This window comes from Engystomops pustulosus, chromosome 3 (assembly GCF_040894005.1).
Source record: "Engystomops pustulosus chromosome 3, aEngPut4.maternal, whole genome shotgun sequence".
Classification (NCBI taxonomy): Eukaryota; Metazoa; Chordata; class Amphibia; order Anura; family Leptodactylidae; genus Engystomops; species Engystomops pustulosus.
This window is the reverse complement of record NC_092413.1, coordinates 144,266,153-144,283,026: the sequence shown is the minus strand read 5'-3', so window position 1 is coordinate 144,283,026 and position 16,874 is coordinate 144,266,153. Positions and strand designations below refer to the sequence as shown.

Here is a 16,874-nt window from a genome sequence, read left to right as displayed (position 1 = left end):
CCTCTCCAGTTGAAGTGACAGATGTTATGCCTGGGTCCTGCCCGGGCACAGCATTAATTTGTGGTATTGGAGCCTTAATGCACGTTCATATGTGGGGTTAGTGTTGGGTTTACATGTGGGCCTCAACCTAAATGCTAGTGTCGCATGTGAATCTGCGCTGTTTTACTGCAGGAAAGCAGGGACTCCTTTTGACTATATATCCTTATGATGCATGAAGTCCTGTTCCCAGAACTAAGGTTGTTAGCTGGTTCACCTCGCTTGTCTGCTTTAACTCCTTATACACATAGGGGCACATTTACTAAGGGCCATGGGCCAGTTTTCTGTTGGACTTTGCATGTTTTTTCTATTGCAAACTACTTGCACAGGTATTTAAGAAGTGTCCGAAAGTGTCACTGAAATGCTGTTATCTCCTTTTAAGGCAGGCCTGCAATGAAGTTGAAATATGTTTTGGGGGAAAAAGTTCATTTTCTAGGCAAATATTGACTTTGCAATTAATTGCTGTTAAGCTGATCACTCTTTATAACATTCTGGAGTATATGCAAATTGCCATTATAAAACCTGATGCAGGAGACTTTGTAAAAATTAACATTTGTGTCATTCTCAAAACTTATGGCCATGACTGTACATATACAGGTATTGCAGATCTAGAAATGAATGGAGCTTGGTTGCAGTACCAGGTACAGCCCATGGTCCGATGTGGTGCTGTTTTTGAAAGAAATCAGCCATGTCTTGCAGCCCCCAGACAACCCCTTTAACATTTCTCAACCGGATACCATATTTACATTGTTAAATTTAAAAAAAAGTTCACTTTTATGTACTGCAGTGGCCAAGATAGTTGTTTTTGTAAGATGCGCGATAATCAACACGTCCATATTGAGAGGCATAAAATAGATATGTAATATTTCCATGAAGCAGTAGGAGGGCCCCCATAATCAATTTCACTGGTGGGCCCTAGGCACCCCAGTCCGACACTGTATAGTACTGACACGCTTCTGACATTATTTCTCTTTGAATTTTAGGTTCAGGAGCTCCAGCAGTATTGTCAGAAAATGAACAGTGAAAGTAAAGAAATGAAAGACAAACTAAATAAAGCAGAATCAGAGTTACAGGAAGCTAAGAAGGAAAACGAGCAGTTGCACAATAATATCGGTATGTATGTTAAAAGGGTTTTCCACTAAACAAGCTAGTTTAATTGTCTGATCGGTGGGTCTCTCAGTGATCACAAGAATGGGGATCCGGTATACCCCAGTCAGACCCCTCGTTGCTCCCTGAGATGACCGAAGCAGCTGGTCACACTGAGACCCCCACCGATCAGCAAGCGAGGTCCTTTCATGAAAGTTGCATTCACAGATTTCTAGTATAAACTAATGTCTTTATCTAAAATCCATTTTAATAGAAATGTTTTCTAGAAACGTTGTAACTGTATTAAAACAATGTTATTAAAAATGAAGAAATGACGGGTTCCTAAGGACCTTGAGACCTCTCCTCCCAAAGTAGACAACCTACCTGCACCTTTGGTCATACTTATCCTATACAGCTGGTATTTTGACCCTGGTGGACACATTAAGAAATGGGTTCTTTCGTACACCTTCACTGTGTTGCATCCTTTTTACATGGTGAAGATAGTAAAGAGTATTTTCCCTTGTTCACCGTCTCTTTGAACTCCGCTGTTGTTAAATCTCTGCTTACATTTCCCATAACTCCCCTACCTGGGGGTGTAGCTGCAGTCGAATCGGTCAACTTTGCCCTTGTTTATTACAGACAGAATTATGGGATTTCCAGAACTACCTTTTTCTGCTATGTCTAAATTTGGTATGCCAGTAGGGCACAATTTGGCTCTGAATGTTTGGAAATGGGATTCTCTAAATTAGAGAACCTTCTCGGAGCTCCTGATCTTCCAAAACTACTCAGTTATATACACTCTGTAAGCTTGGTATTTTTGATTGTTTGGCCAAGTTGGGTAACCATGCCATAGAGCAGTTTGGAGTTTGATTTGGATAACTCTTAAAATCCACAAATGCTTGTTTGGGATCTCTGGGACTCATATTGGATCACCCAGGACACCCCCTAAGTTTGGCTTGTGTCCCCCCCCCCTCCCTCCGTGAACCTCCAGTCTTGTCTATGTCTGTTGTGTTAGTCATAATTTTTTTCCTTTTTTCTTATAAGGTTTAATTTATTATTTTTTATTATTCTTGTGTTCTACTTCTTTGTATTTTACCCCCTTGATAAGGGGCCTTTTTATATTCACAGAGTGAATTTTGCACTACATTTAGCATTTAAATGCTGTATATCTGTGTTCGCCGGCTATTGAACTACCCTATATACTTGATGTTTCTCTTCGATAGCTGTCATCCTCTTGCTTCTTGTATGACTATTACGTATATACATGCTCTGTGGATGTTTTGTATTATTTTTTTAAAAATGTAATAAAAATTCAATAAAAAAAAAAAAATCCACAAATGCTTAAAATTACAGTTTCATGACACAGGGTTTTAACCAGATTCTTGTGATTGTAATTATTTAGAGGCGAAGGAATTGGTTGTAAGGCAGTTGCAAGAAGAATTAAAGGTAAGGATTTTAAGTGGCTTCATTTAATTTTTGACATTTGGGTGATTTAAATGTATAAGGAGACAGTGGCGTTCATGTGTAGGTCCCTCTAAGATAATAAAACATGTAATTAATACTTAATATATATTGTTCACATATATATGACACTAATATTGTGACTGCTACCTGTAAGGGCTTAGCTATGGAAGGTCGTCAATCCATTTGTCTCAGTTGCTGGGTATACAGCAGGGTGCACCATCCACTTCTTACCAAATGGGTGGATTTTCTGTTATTCTTTGGTATCTATTACTGACACCCTCCTGATTTACTAATGTATTTGTATTTACATTACTTTTCCATCTTTCATGGTACCACTAAAAGCAGACCCCCTTATCCCACACAATTACTATTTGAGTCATTAGGGATAAAATACCTAGAAATTTAAGTTATTTTGTAACTGGGTATAGATCATTGGTTTCCCTAGTCCTCACTATAATAAAGTAAAAGTAATCTTATTCTAATTCTATTTGGTAGAAAATGAGGCAGACTTGTGAAGAAGGACAGTCTGAACATGCACAAATGCGAGCAGACTCTGTTGCTCTGCGGGAAGCAGCAGAAAAAGTTCAGGTAACAGAATAAGGGAGAAATACCCTTATGCAATCCCTGTGAAGAAGGTGTATTCCTCCTAAAGTAACAATGGTAGTTTTTTACTTTCCCCCTCAAACATGATGCAGTGTTAAGAAATTGAAGGTTATGTATGTGTATTTATGAGTATATTTGTATGTAACCTTTTGTATTTTGTTAATAAAAAAAAAGCTCAGTCTCACGAAAGACCATCATCCTTGAATAAAAGTTAATCCGGATATAGAGTGAGAATAAGCCACCATCCAGACCATTTAGATGTGCGTTTTCTTTCCTTTCCACCTTATTCAAGGAGGGCTACGCTATGTGCATTCCTTCTTATACAGAGGAACCAGAGCATCTGTATTACGGGTCAAATAAGGTGGAAAGGAAAGAAAACGCACGGCAAAATGGTCTGAATGGTGACTTATTGCCATTGAACATCCTGATACAATAACTTTTAATCAAGGTTGATGGTCTTCGGTTAGAAGGAGTATAAAGTATCTGGTGAAGAGCTGCAGTAACCAGCGACGTGTGTAGTGTGAATCAATATCTGAATGTTAGGTGTTGGGATTTGCCTGAAACTGAATAGCTCCACCTGATTGTGAGTAAAGTGCAGAGGCTTACAACCATATATATTTAATTTTACAATCAGAGCTTAGCTTTAATTTTTTCAGCTGTTTATAAAATTAAACCTGAGCTCTGATTGGTTACCATAAGCAACTAGAATAGTTCAGCTCTGACACTACTGAAAAGTCGCTCCTAGCAGCATGTTATAGAGCACTGATGGCGAACCTTTTGGAGACAGAGTGCCAAACTACAACATTTATACGTCACACAGTGCCAACACGACAATTTAAGTAGTAACTTATTTATCCCAGCTGTATCACAGGTTTCAATTGTATTGGCGTCCTGAGTTCACCAATACAATAGAAAGATAATGGGGAAATTTGGATTGTAGCTTCCCTCCGGGGTCCCCTGAAGAGGAAGAATCGGGGTTCCCAGAGCAGGAGCTCCAACTTTAATACATCTCAATCCACACCTTCCCGCTCCTCCTGTAGTACTGGCAGCCAAGGATGTTGCTTTAAAATGGCGCTGAACATGGCATGTGGTCTTGGACCACAGGAGGAAGCTTTGAGTCCTGTCTGGCAAACTATCTGTTGGTGTGAAGGCCTGGGTGCCCACAGAAAGGGCTTTGAGTGCCACCTCTGGCACCCGTGCCATAGGTTCGCCACCACTGTTATAGAGCATGCTGAGCTGAGCAAATTGTGGGAGCAAAATCAGTATACCGTAATTTGTATTTTATAGTTTTAACTCTGTTGTTAAAACCCCCACTGGAATTTGGCATTTTGTAAACAATGGAATCTGAATATTTACACAAAACTATCTCCTGTTCTATAACTTGCCGCTGACAGATAAGACAGTATGTAAAATGTCAAGGTTTATTTTAACTTCAACCTTGAAGGGAAAATGTATGAATTTTCTTTTTGACACTTAGTAAAATGTCTCCTGAGCTCCAGTAACTGTATTTAGTACCTTCTTTATAGTAGCCTCTTGGCCAAAGGCAGCAATAAACTGGTACTGACTCATTGAGGTCTACAGTGAGTTTTCTAGGCAGACACGAGGCATAATTAAGCTGTAATGTCCTATATTATCAGTAGGGAAATCAATGCTGGTGTTTTCTACCTACATGACAGATAATATAAGGAGGTGACTGCTGCATAGAAAACCCTACAGAACCAGCACATGTTAGTCTATTAGGAGTAGTGGCCGCAGTGAGAAAAACATAGTTAAGATTGTGGCAAGTTGAAGTTGAAACCCCATTGTATTCAGTACTCACATAGGTACTGATGTTTTTTTTGCAGTGTTTAAATCAGCAGTTGGAGAATCAGTGCTCAGAACTTACAGAGACTGTGCAGAAATTAACCCACCAAAACCTGAAACTTGGGACACAGCACCAGAAGGAACTCAAGGTACCTCTAATACAGAATTGCACACCTTTTTAAAGAAGTTGTCTGGGGAGCCAATGTTTTACAATAGGCTCAGAATGAGGTTCTCTTTTAAATAGAAAATTAACCACCTGATAAACCATTTGCTCATTGATCAAGGCACAGTGAATTTGGTAATCTTCTTATATTTGTTATTCAAGGCCTCCTTCCTTCTAAAATCAGCTTGTAGAATTATGCTAATGAACCTGAGGGGCTCTAGGGTCATTACCAGAGCCCCTCAGTGTTGAAGATTCACAGGCTGTTACAATGAGCACAACATGTCTCACCCAACCCTTTGCTCTCTCCCTACTTCCCGTGCCTGTGTGATTTAGCAGCAGCAGGAAGTGCAGGGTAGGAAAGACCTGTTCTGGTCATTGTAAAAGCATGTGAAGCTCCAGCTCTGCGAGGCTCTTGAAACACCCTCAGAGGCCTTCATGTTCATTAGCATAATTATAAAGTTGATTTTAGAAGAAAGGAGGCCATGGATAACAAATATATAGATTGCCACAGTTACGGTACCTGAATCTACGAATAAGTGTCCCTGATTTAACCTGCTTAATTTTGATGGTTGATTTCCTCTAATGAAAAAAAAACACATAGTAACCTTTGAATGTTGCTGATACATTTTCATTAAGTGACAGATATTTTTAGAAAAAAACATTGGTCTTTGTTCTGCCATGGGAGGGGGGGGGGGGTCGGAGCAGCTGAACATCCTGAATAGTTACTAAATACAAGTGATAACAAGGTATGGTATATAATAAATAAATATATATGATTTTATTTTTTAGAAACGGCCAACTTACATAAAATAGTCACAACATTCCAAATAAATACATAATAAATACAGAATATGCTATACAAGCAGGCATTCATTTACTGGCTTTTGTTTTTGAAGCCAATCTCTGCTTCCCATTGAATATTTCCCAGTGATTTTGTGAGGAAAATCTTTCTTTCAAGTACTTTTGTTGCAGGGTTTCTTCGATTACAATTTGGACTTTTTTCAAATGAATTCCAGGTAGCACAAGAACAGGAGGCCCTGCTGAGAGCTGTGCAGACAAGCCTTGGTGGGGAATTGCAGAAAATGTCACATGAGCGAGCAAATCTGGAGACAGAACTGTAAGTTACTTCTGTATTCTTAAAGCTGAAAATAATTAAATGTAAAATAAGAAAATTTAGAAATGGTAAAGGATTCAGTATCTTTCATTTGTGATTTGTCACGGATATCACATGTTTGTAATTGCACTTTAGCTTTGTTGAATTTGCACTGGAGGGTAAATGTCTTGTAAAGTAATGGCATATTATAAGTATATTATGATGATATTATGATCAGTGGGGTGCGCTGGTGTAGTATTGTATTTTCGTCAGTTTCTTCTCTGTATAGTGGTGTGCTGGCCATTTGTGTGCAGAATAGGGAGCATTGAAGTCTTTACATGCTGAGGATTGGTGGAGGTCCCAAAGGTGATGGTTGTGTGCAGTATGCCATGGCTTTTCAAGATAGGATAACTTTTTCACATTGTGACTACAGTCTAATTGTGTACTTGGTGTACTCTTTAGTGAAATCTATATTTATATCTGGACCACCACATGTTGAGAAATTTGTTTGAGTGGGAAAGTCATGCTATGGGTTCTCTATATCGATCTCTATAAAGTTGAACTGGAAAAACCTTTACTCATACTATTCAACTCTGTGGAGATTGACAGCTCATGTCTTTTGATCAATCTCACACCAGCCTTACAATTAAGACCTATCTAACAATAAAAAAGAGGTAGCTAACATTTGAGGTGCAGAATTTCTTGGAATGGAACTAGTCATCATTAATCTACATTAATCACTATCCTGTGTAACCTACAGAGAATTTATCCGTACTGAGCACAGTAAGTGTAAGGAGAAAGCAGAAAAAAAAGAGCACAAAAACACTGTTCAAATAGAAATTCAAGAAAAAACCATTGCTTGTCTGAGAGCTGATCTGAATGCTGCCATTCAGGATAAGGAAGCTTTAGAAAATGGAAAGATTTCGTTACAAGAGGAGGTATATCATATCTTATATATATGTCTTATGTTTATCAATTGCATTGTTTTTGAGTTACCATATATACTCGAGTATAAGCCGAGGTACCTAATTTTAACATTGGGAAAACATAGTGACTCGAGTATATGCCTAGGGTGGAAAAAGCATTGGTCACAGCCTCCAACCAGTATATAGCCAGCACACCCATCCCAGTATACATACAGTCAGCCCCTGCCCACCTGTATATAGCCAGCCAGCCCCTGCCCACCTGTACATAGCCAGCCCCTGCCCACCTGTATATAGCCAGCCAGCCCCTGCCCACCTGTATATAGCCAGCCAGCCCCTGCCCACCTGTATATAGCCAGCCAGCCCCTGCCCACCTCTATATAGCCAGCCAGCCCCTGCCCACCTCTATATAGCCAGCCAGCCCCTGCCCACCTGTATGCAGCCAGCCAGCCTGTGCCCCCTAGTATATAGCCAGCCAAGCCCCCTTCGCCTAGCATATAGCCAGCCAGCCCATGCCCCCAGTATATAGCCAGCCAGCCCATGCCCCCAGTATATAGCCAGCTAGCCCCTGTCTCCCAGTATATAGCCAGCTAGCCCCCGTCTCCCAGGATATAGCCAGCCAGCCCCCGTCTCCCAGGATATAGCCAGCCAGCCCCGTCTCCCAGGATATAGCCAGCCAGCCCCCGTCTCCCAGGATATAGCCAGCCAGCCCCCGTCTCCCAGGATATAGCCAGCCAGCCAGCCCCCGTCTCCCAGGATATAGCCAGCCAGCCCCCGTCTCCCAGGATATAGCCAGCCAGCCCCCGTCTCCCAGGATATAGCCAGCCAGCCCCCGTCTCCCAGGATATAGCCAGCCAGCCCCCGTCTCCCAGGATATAGCCAGCCAGCCCCCGTCTCCCAGGATATAGCCAGCCAGCCCCCGTCTCCCAGGATATAGCCAGCCAGCCCCCGTCTCCCAGGATATAGCCAGCCAGCCAGCCCCCGTCTCCCAGGATATAGCCAGCCAGCCAGCCCCCGTCTCCCAGGATATAGCCAGCCAGCCAGCCCCCGTCTCCCAGGATATAGCCAGCCAGCCCCCGTCTCCCAGGATATAGCCAGCCAGCCCCCGTCTCCCAGGATATAGCCAGCCAGCCAGCCCCCGTCTCCCAGGATATAGCCAGCCAGCCAGCCCCCGTCTCCCAGGATATAGCCAGCCAGCCAGCCCCCGTCTCCCAGGATATAGCCAGCCAGCCAGCCCCCGTCTCCCAGGATATAGCCAGCCAGCCAGCCCCCGTCTCCCAGGATATAGCCAGCCAGCCAGCCCCCGTCTCCCAGGATATAGCCAGCCAGCCAGCCCCCGTCTCCCAGGATATAGCCAGCCAGCCAGCCCCCGTCTCCCAGGATATAGCCAGCCAGCCAGCCCCCGTCTCCCAGGATATAGCCAGCCAGCCAGCCCCCGTCTCCCAGGATATAGCCAGCCAGCCAGCCCCCGTCTCCCAGGATATAGCCAGCCAGCCAGCCCCCGTCTCCCAGGATATAGCCAGCCAGCCAGCCCCCGTCTCCCAGGATATAGCCAGCCAGCCAGCCCCCGTCTCCCAGGATATAGCCAGCCAGCCAGCCCCCGTCTCCCAGGATATAGCCAGCCAGCCAGCCCCCGTCTCCCAGGATATAGCCAGCCAGCCAGCCCCCGTCTCCCAGGATATAGCCAGCCAGCCAGCCCCCGTCTCCCAGGATATAGCCAGCCAGCCAGCCCCCGTCTCCCAGGATATAGCCAGCCAGCCAGCCCCCGTCTCCCAGGATATAGCCAGCCAGCCAGCCCCCGTCTCCCAGGATATAGCCAGCCAGCCAGCCCCCGTCTCCCAGGATATAGCCAGCCAGCCAGCCCCCGTCTCCCAGGATATAGCCAGCCAGCCAGCCCCCGTCTCCCAGGATATAGCCAGCCAGCCAGCCCCCGTCTCCCAGGATATAGCCAGCCAGCCAGCCCCCGTCTCCCAGGATATAGCCAGCCAGCCAGCCCCCGTCTCCCAGGATATAGCCAGCCAGCCAGCCCCCGTCTCCCAGGATATAGCCAGCCAGCCCCCGTCTCCCAGGATATAGCCAGCCAGCCCCCGTCTCCCAGGATATAGCCAGCCAGCCAGCCCCCGTCTCCCAGGATATAGCCAGCCAGCCAGCCCCCGTCTCCCAGGATATAGCCAGCCAGCCCCCGTCTCCCAGGATATAGCCAGCCCCGTCTCCCAGGATATAGCCAGCCAGCCAGCCCCCGTCTCCCAGGATATAGCCAGCCAGCCAGCCCCCGTCTCCCAGGATATAGCCAGCCAGCCAGCCCCCGTCTCCCAGGATATAGCCAGCCAGCCAGCCCCCGTCTCCCAGGATATAGCCAGCCAGCCAGCCCCCGTCTCCCAGGATATAGCCAGCCAGCCAGCCCCCGTCCCCCAGGATATAGCCAGCCAGCCAGCCCCCGTCTCCCAGGATATAGCCAGCCAGCCCCCGTCTCCCAGGATATAGCCAGCCAGCCCCCGTCTCCCAGGATATAGCCAGCCAGCCAGCCCCCGTCTCCCAGGATATAGCCAGCCAGCCAGCCCCCGTCTCCCAGGATATAGCCAGCCAGCCAGCCCCCGTCTCCCAGGATATAGCCAGCCAGCCAGCCCCCGTCTCCCAGGATATAGCCAGCCAGCCAGCCCCCGTCTCCCAGGATATAGCCAGCCAGCCAGCCCCCGTCTCCCAGGATATAGCCAGCCAGCCAGCCCCCGTCTCCCAGGATATAGCCAGCCGTCTCCTTCCCCTAGCCTATTAAAAAAAAAAGCAAAAAAAACCCTGTACTCACCTTTTTGGGTACCCGCTCGGCCAGTGCATATACCGTGATGGTGGCGCGCACACTATGATGTCGGCAAGTGCGCGGCGTGACGGCGGCAAGCGGTGACCCAGAGACTGAGCCGAAACTTCAGAAGCAAGAACAGGACCTGCGGGATGCGTTGGAAAGGTGAGTACAGAATTGTTTTTTTTTCATAGACTCGTGTATAAGCCAAGTAAGTTTTTTTCAACACATTTTTGTTGCTGAAAAACTTTGCTTATGCTAGAGTATATACAGTAATTTAGCTGTTATTTATTATAATGTTTTAGTAGGGATTTTATGATTGAAAGGACATGTACTACACATCATGTTTGTGAAGAATGACATATTTTGCAGATGATATTCTACCTACTTTTATGTCAAAAAAGGCAGACACAAGGATTTACTTTTAGCAAAGCAACTTTAGGTACTGTACACTCTATAACTGTACTTAACCCTTTCTTGACCAATGGTCCAGGTCAGTTTTTGACGTTCTGCTATGCACTTCTTCAAATGACGATATCTCTGGAAAAGCTTTACATATAACAATTTTTACTTGTTTTTTTTATGACATGTGAGACTTTAACCTGAAAAGATAGCTTTATTAATTACACATCTTTTTCTTTATAAAATTTGCCAATAATTGACTACCAATGTAGTTAACAAAACTAAAATAAACACACACATGTAGTTTATTTACAAAACACAAGAAAGTGAGAGAAGGCAAGGAATAAAATGAGTATGCTGCTTATTCAATGACATTGACAGGTTATGTTGTGCTCCTCAATAACTACCGTGCCCTGTAAGGTATCTGGACACTAGTGACCAAATACCTGAAGTCACATGATGTGTTCGGTCACATGGCTGAAGCCATCTTGATCTGTTTTGTCAACTAATCTGTGGGCTGTTATGTGGAAGTATTCAACTCAAATGTGCAAGTACATATTGATATCTCCTATATGCGGTTCACATAGAAATAGTAATAATTTTTGCTTTATACAGCTTCACAAGAGTCGGAGTGATTTCCTGGAGAAGAAACAATGTCTGGAAGTTCAGTTGACTGCAAGCAAGGTAAATATATGCTCTCTGCCTTAAAAAGCATCTGGTGACAATTATCCCCAGCCACCTGTAATAAAATAACTTTTTACAAAAGCTTATTACAAAAATCTGTTGTCATTTGCCACAGAAAACTTTGTCAAATGCCTTGTGAAACGTATACCAAGCGGTTTAGACAGTTTTTAGACACTAACATTTTTAATGACAAATTGGCCTTCTGAAATCATGTTTGGCATATTTTTCAGGCGTGACCTAAGGTGAAAATAAGTAGATGCAAAATTAGAGTGCACAGTCTTAAAGGAAATCTACCATTTGTTTTTAAGCATTGTGAACCAAACATATCTTGAGAATGCTGTAGATACACTGATGCAAAATCATATTTTGTTTAATCCCTGATCCGAGTGGTTTTGATCAAAAAACAATTATAAAATTCAGGACCTTGAGAAAGCTGAGTTCATGCTGGCTGCTATAGGTAAACACATTACACAGAGCTTCCTGAACTGTCCAGATAGGACTAATCAGCCTGAGCTGGATGAGTCCCATACAGAGGCTGGGGGATGGTGCAGCGATTGATTACTTCTGCCTGTCAAGGACAACACAGTGATGATGTATAGAGATGAGCGAACACACTCGAGAAAATGGGATCTCCCGCCAATCACAAGCCAGGAGACTCTGCACTCCACCCAGCATGACGTGGTACACTTACACGTCGATAGCAGTAGTTGGCTGGCCAGATCAGGTGGGACAATTTATTAGGGGTTTGATTTGAATTAGGCAGAGTCTGCTTTTTTCTTTTTTTTTTTTTTACGTTTATTTTTTTTTATAACTCAGTCATCAGGCACAGCACAAAATCCAGTTGTGTGCTGTCAGTGTAGACTAGAAACTAGCCATACGAGAACCCAACAGGCATTCTTAGCGCTACAATAGCGTTATATTTTTTATTTTTTGTTGATTTGCTTGTGGCTGGCCTTGCTGGCACTAGTAGTGCAGCTAGTACCATATTGTGACGAATTTGCAGGGAGTCTTGCGAACGTTCTGTTTAGCTCTTAGTGACACACATAACCATCTCAAATACTCAAGTGGGACAATTTATTAGGGGTTTGATTAAATTAGGCACAGTCTGCTTTTTCTTTTTTTTTCAAAACTAAAAGTCATCAGGCACAGCACAAAATCCTGTTGTGTGCTGTCAGTGTAGGTTAGAAACTAGCCATAGCAATAGGATAGCATCGTTTTGTTAAAAAAACAAAAACACAAAAAACCACAAAAAAAATTTACAGTTTACACTTTAATTTTGAAAATGTTGAACCCGAGGGCTAGGGGTAGAGGATGAGGGCTTGGGCGTGGGCGTCCAACTACTGCAGGGGTCAGGGGCCGTGGTCCTGGGCGGGGTGAGACACCACTTGCTGATGAGGGAGCAGGGGAATGCCGCAGAGCTACACTCCCTACATTGGGTTAACTTGGTGGAGGCTGGGACCGAGTCTGACCCTGTGGCTGCTCATATACTGCCGACACCGAAGATTGCGGGGCCTACCTCGGTCCAGGTCTCTCAGGCCTACTATGCCTCCTCCTCCTCCCACCCCTCCTCCACCTCCTCCTCCGAATTACCATCCGTGGGCATGGCGCCATCAGTCGGTAGCTCTAGGCACAGCAGCAGTGCCGTCGCTAGGCGACAGCAGGCGGTGCTCAAACTGCTGAGCCTAGGCGATAAAAGGCAGACCGCCCAAGAGCTATTACAGGGCATCATGGCGCAGACTGATCTGTGGCTGCCATCGCTGAACCTGAAGCCAGGTGTGGTTGTGTGTGACAACGGCTGTAACCGAGGTGGAATTCAACATTAACCATGTTATCCGGAGTTTACCAGCAGCACAGAGCGATTGTAGACTACCAGATGTCAACTTCCACCAGAACTGGTAGTCAGGTCAGTCAGCTTCCTCAAGTCTACAATGAGGAGTGGACGTGGATGTCTGATATCGGTCAGGTGCTGAGTAACTTTGAGGAGTCAACACAGATGGTCAGTGGCGATGCCGCCATCATCAGCCTCACCATCCCGGTGCTTGGCCTGTTGAAAAACTCTCTGGTCAGCATGAAGTCAGAAGCTTTTCGCTTGTCACAAGAGACGGGGGAAGAAGATTCCCTTGTTGATAGCCAAAGCACCCTCAGGTCTGTTTCTCAGCGCATAACGGAGGAGGTGGAGGAGGATGAGGAGGAAGAGGAGGAGAATGTTGGCGAGACAGAAGAGGGGAGCATTGCTCAGTCCTTCACTGTTCAGCGTGTATGGGCAGAAGAAGAGGAGTTGGAGGAGGAGGAAATGGACAGTCAGGCCAGTGAGGGGAGTGAATTCTTGCGAATTGGGACTCTGGCGCATATGGCAGATTTCATGCTAGGCTGCCTATCCCGTGACTCTCGCGTTCAAAGAATTTATTCCAGCACCGATTACTGGGTATTCACTCTCCTGGACCCACGATACAAGCAAAATCTTTCCACTCTCATCCCTGGAGAGGAAAGGAGTGTGAGAATGCATGAATACCAGCAGGCCCTGGTGCACAAGCTGAAACAGTATTTCCCTTCTGACAGCGCTAGCAGCAGAGGGCCTACTTCTGCGGGACAAGTAGCGAGGGAGAGTAGGCGAGCAGGCAGCTTGTCCAGCACTGGCAGGGGTACGCTTTACAAGGCCTTTGCCAGTTTTATGTCACCCCAGCAAGACACTGTCACCTGTCCCCAGTCTCGGCAGAGTAGGGCTGATCTTTACAGAAAGATGGTGAGGGAGTACGTAGCTGACCATACCATCGTCCTAAATGATCACACAGCTCCCTACAACTACTGGGTTTCAAAGCTGGACATGTGGCACGAACTGGCGCTGTACGCCTTGGAGGTTCTTGCCAGCCCTGCCGCTAGCGTGTTGTCTGAGCGGGTTTTCAGTGCAGCTGGTGGCATCATCACCGATAAGCGTACACGCCTGTCGACTGACAGCGCTGACAGGCTGACGCTTATCAAGATGAATAAAGCCTGGATTTCTCAGGATTTCCATTCTCCACCAGGTGAAAGAAGCTCAACCTGAATAATGTATGGACTCCTCCTCCTCATTTTCCTCCTTCTCCTCCTCTTTGTGCACTAAAGCAGAGGAAACTGGCTATTTTTTTGCCAGGGCCAACTGGCTCTAGCTATAGTACTCTATGTATTTAATTTTTCTGGAGGACCACCTACCTGCTCCTCTGGTTTGAACACTTTTTTGGACTGCCACGTACAGGCACTATCCAAATTTAATTGTCTCCATAGCAGCCTCCACACGTCGTCTTTATAGCTGCCTCCACACGTTGTCTCCATTGCTACCTCCACACTTCATCTCCATAGCTGCCTCCCAAAGTCGTCCATATAGCTGCCTCCATACAACGTCCCCTTAGCAAACGAGCTGTGTCAGGCAGAATTTTGGGTTGTTTTCATGGCTTCCACATCAAACTTGTTAACTTTGTCGCCACCCTGCTGTGTTATCCACAAAATATACTGGCAAACTTTTATCATTTACCGGTATTATTTCAGCGCTTCTTGCGCGTCTGTTTACATTCCCCGCACCTGCCATAACCAAGCCAATTACTTATAAGAACAGTACTACACTTGATGTTATACAAAAGGTTCTTAGAAGTGCTGTTTGTAGCCCCGGCCTGCTTTGAAAATGATAATTTTTTTTCAAAGAAAACGCTTCTGGCCCCCAGGCCCATTTTGGGTGGGGAGGAGCCGAGAGACAGGGGCTTGGACAGGCGAAAGCTCGCCTGGCAGCGGACCGCCAGCTCCATCCCAAGATCCAACTAACATAGTTTTAACTGCAGCACCTTTAATCTACTACTACTTTACTGCTTCCATACATCGTCCCCTTATCAAACGAGCTGTGTCAGGCAGAATTTTCAGGTGTTTCACCAGAAACATAATGGAACTCGGCCCATCTGTCGCGGCCATGCTGGAGACCTGAAGTTGCAATCATAGCAGCGCAATATGGATGCCCCATACTGTCGCTCTTAATCATGGAACCATTTCCGAAAAAACTATTAAAAATAGAACCGCTATGCTATTCCATTATTCCTAGATGAAATATTCAAACGACCCCGTCTGCTTTGAAAATTATAATTTTTTCAAAGTAAACGCTTCTGGCCCCCAGGCCCATTTTGGGTGGGGAGGAGCCGAGAGACAGGGGCTTGGACAGGCGAAAGCTAGCCTGGCAGCGGACCGCCAGCTCCATCCCAAGATTAGGCAGCCTCAGAGGCATCCATGCATGCTGCCCCTGCTGTTTCCTGTCCATTTCGCCTCCACAATCCTCCACAGCGTCCACCAATGTCTCCATGCGCAACTTTCAACTCTCTATACCCCAGATGCTGGAGCGCGAGAGGATATACAGCACATCATCCCCTTATCAACCGAGCTGTGTCAGGCAGAATTTTCAGGTGTTTCACTAGATACATAGTGGAACTTGGCCCATCTGTCGCCGCCATGCTGGAGACCTGAAGTTGCAATCATAGCAGCGCAATATGGATGCACCATACTGTCGCTCTTAATCATGGAAGTCGTCTCCATGACTGCCTCCACAAGTCGTCCCTTTATCAAACGAGCTATGTCAGGCTAATTTTTCGGGTGTTTCACTAGACGTTATGGAACTTGGTCACTATGTCGCCACCATGCTGTGTTATCGACTAAATATACCGTCAACCTTTTGTTCACATAGGAAATCATTTCACCTCCTTTGGTGAAACCTGAGTCCATTTAGGGTATGTCGCCATGAGACTCTCTAGCCTGCCGCTGCCTCTGCATGCCGTCTTCTATAGTGTCAGGGTCAATTATTGCATGTTTTAGATGCTATCTAGCCTCATTCGGTTACTCTGTCATGGCCATGCTGTTGGGAAAAGTAACTCCAGGATCCAGCCTTGTCAGGAAACACTTGTATTCTTTATTTCAGCATAAACAATGATAATTCCATTACAGAGAGACTCTCTGTAATGGAATTATCATTGTTTATGCTGAAATAAAGAATACAAGTGTTTCCTGACAAGGCTGGATCCTGGAGTTACTTTTCCTAAGTTCAAAGCCCGAGCAGAAGGGCGTTCCGTGCCTCATTGGGACACTTACATGGCTGGAGGGTGAGCTGAATCTTTCTTTATTCACATGGCCATGCTGTTGCCCATAATTTTGGCATAATGGTGCGATTAAGCAGCCTCAGAGGCATCCATGCATGCTGCCCCTGCTGTTTCCTGTCCATTTCCGTGGTGTTTCCATCATTTTCTGAGGTTCCCAGGTGTTTGGCCAAGCTTCCCTGTGCAGACCTTTGGTCCCCTTCAAAAATGCTGGAGTCTCCCATTGAATTCAATGGGGTTCGTTATTCGAGACGAGCACTCGAGCAGCGGGAAAAGTTCGTCTCGAATAACGAGCATCTCTAATGATGTATTCTCGACTTACGCTGGGCAGGACAAGGCTGGAGGAGTGCATAATTAGGTAAAAAGAGAATGTCAAGTGCAGCTACAGAGCCTCATTATTATAATTTTATAATTCAGTAAATAACCACTCAATTCAGGCATGTTTGGTTCATAATGCATAAAAGCAAATGGTAGATTTCCTTTTAACTACTGTAGAATAAGCATCCAGCAATACACACTGATAAATCTTGTGCAGCATAAAACTGTCTACTTTTGTGATTGTACACAACAATCTTTGTAGTTTTGTTATGGTTTTAGATGCATTAATAAGTGATACACGTTACAGGCTATCAATGATGAGAGGGGATTTAGTCAATATTATGATTATTATATAATATAATAATATTTTGTTTTCTAAAAACTGTTGTTTGTAGAGTAAAAC

At 45.2% G+C, this 16,874-nt stretch overlaps 1 protein-coding gene across 4 annotated transcripts in view; it reads left to right on the top strand.

Annotated features, from left to right (window-relative positions):
* CCDC150 (coiled-coil domain containing 150) overlaps positions 1 to 16,874 on the top strand; it is a 44,990-nt gene that overhangs the window by 8,903 nt on the left and 19,213 nt on the right. For all 4 annotated transcript variants that reach the window (XM_072142396.1, XM_072142394.1, XM_072142392.1 and 1 more), the window contains 7 exons: positions 1,020 to 1,149; positions 2,525 to 2,568; positions 3,082 to 3,174; positions 5,034 to 5,141; positions 6,172 to 6,272; positions 7,009 to 7,186; positions 10,983 to 11,051. In XM_072142396.1, coding sequence (XP_071998497.1) covers positions 1,020 to 1,149; positions 2,525 to 2,568; positions 3,082 to 3,174; positions 5,034 to 5,141; positions 6,172 to 6,272; positions 7,009 to 7,186; positions 10,983 to 11,051 — 723 coding nt within the window. The remainder of the gene's footprint in view (positions 1 to 1,019; positions 1,150 to 2,524; positions 2,569 to 3,081; positions 3,175 to 5,033; positions 5,142 to 6,171; positions 6,273 to 7,008; positions 7,187 to 10,982; positions 11,052 to 16,874) is intronic.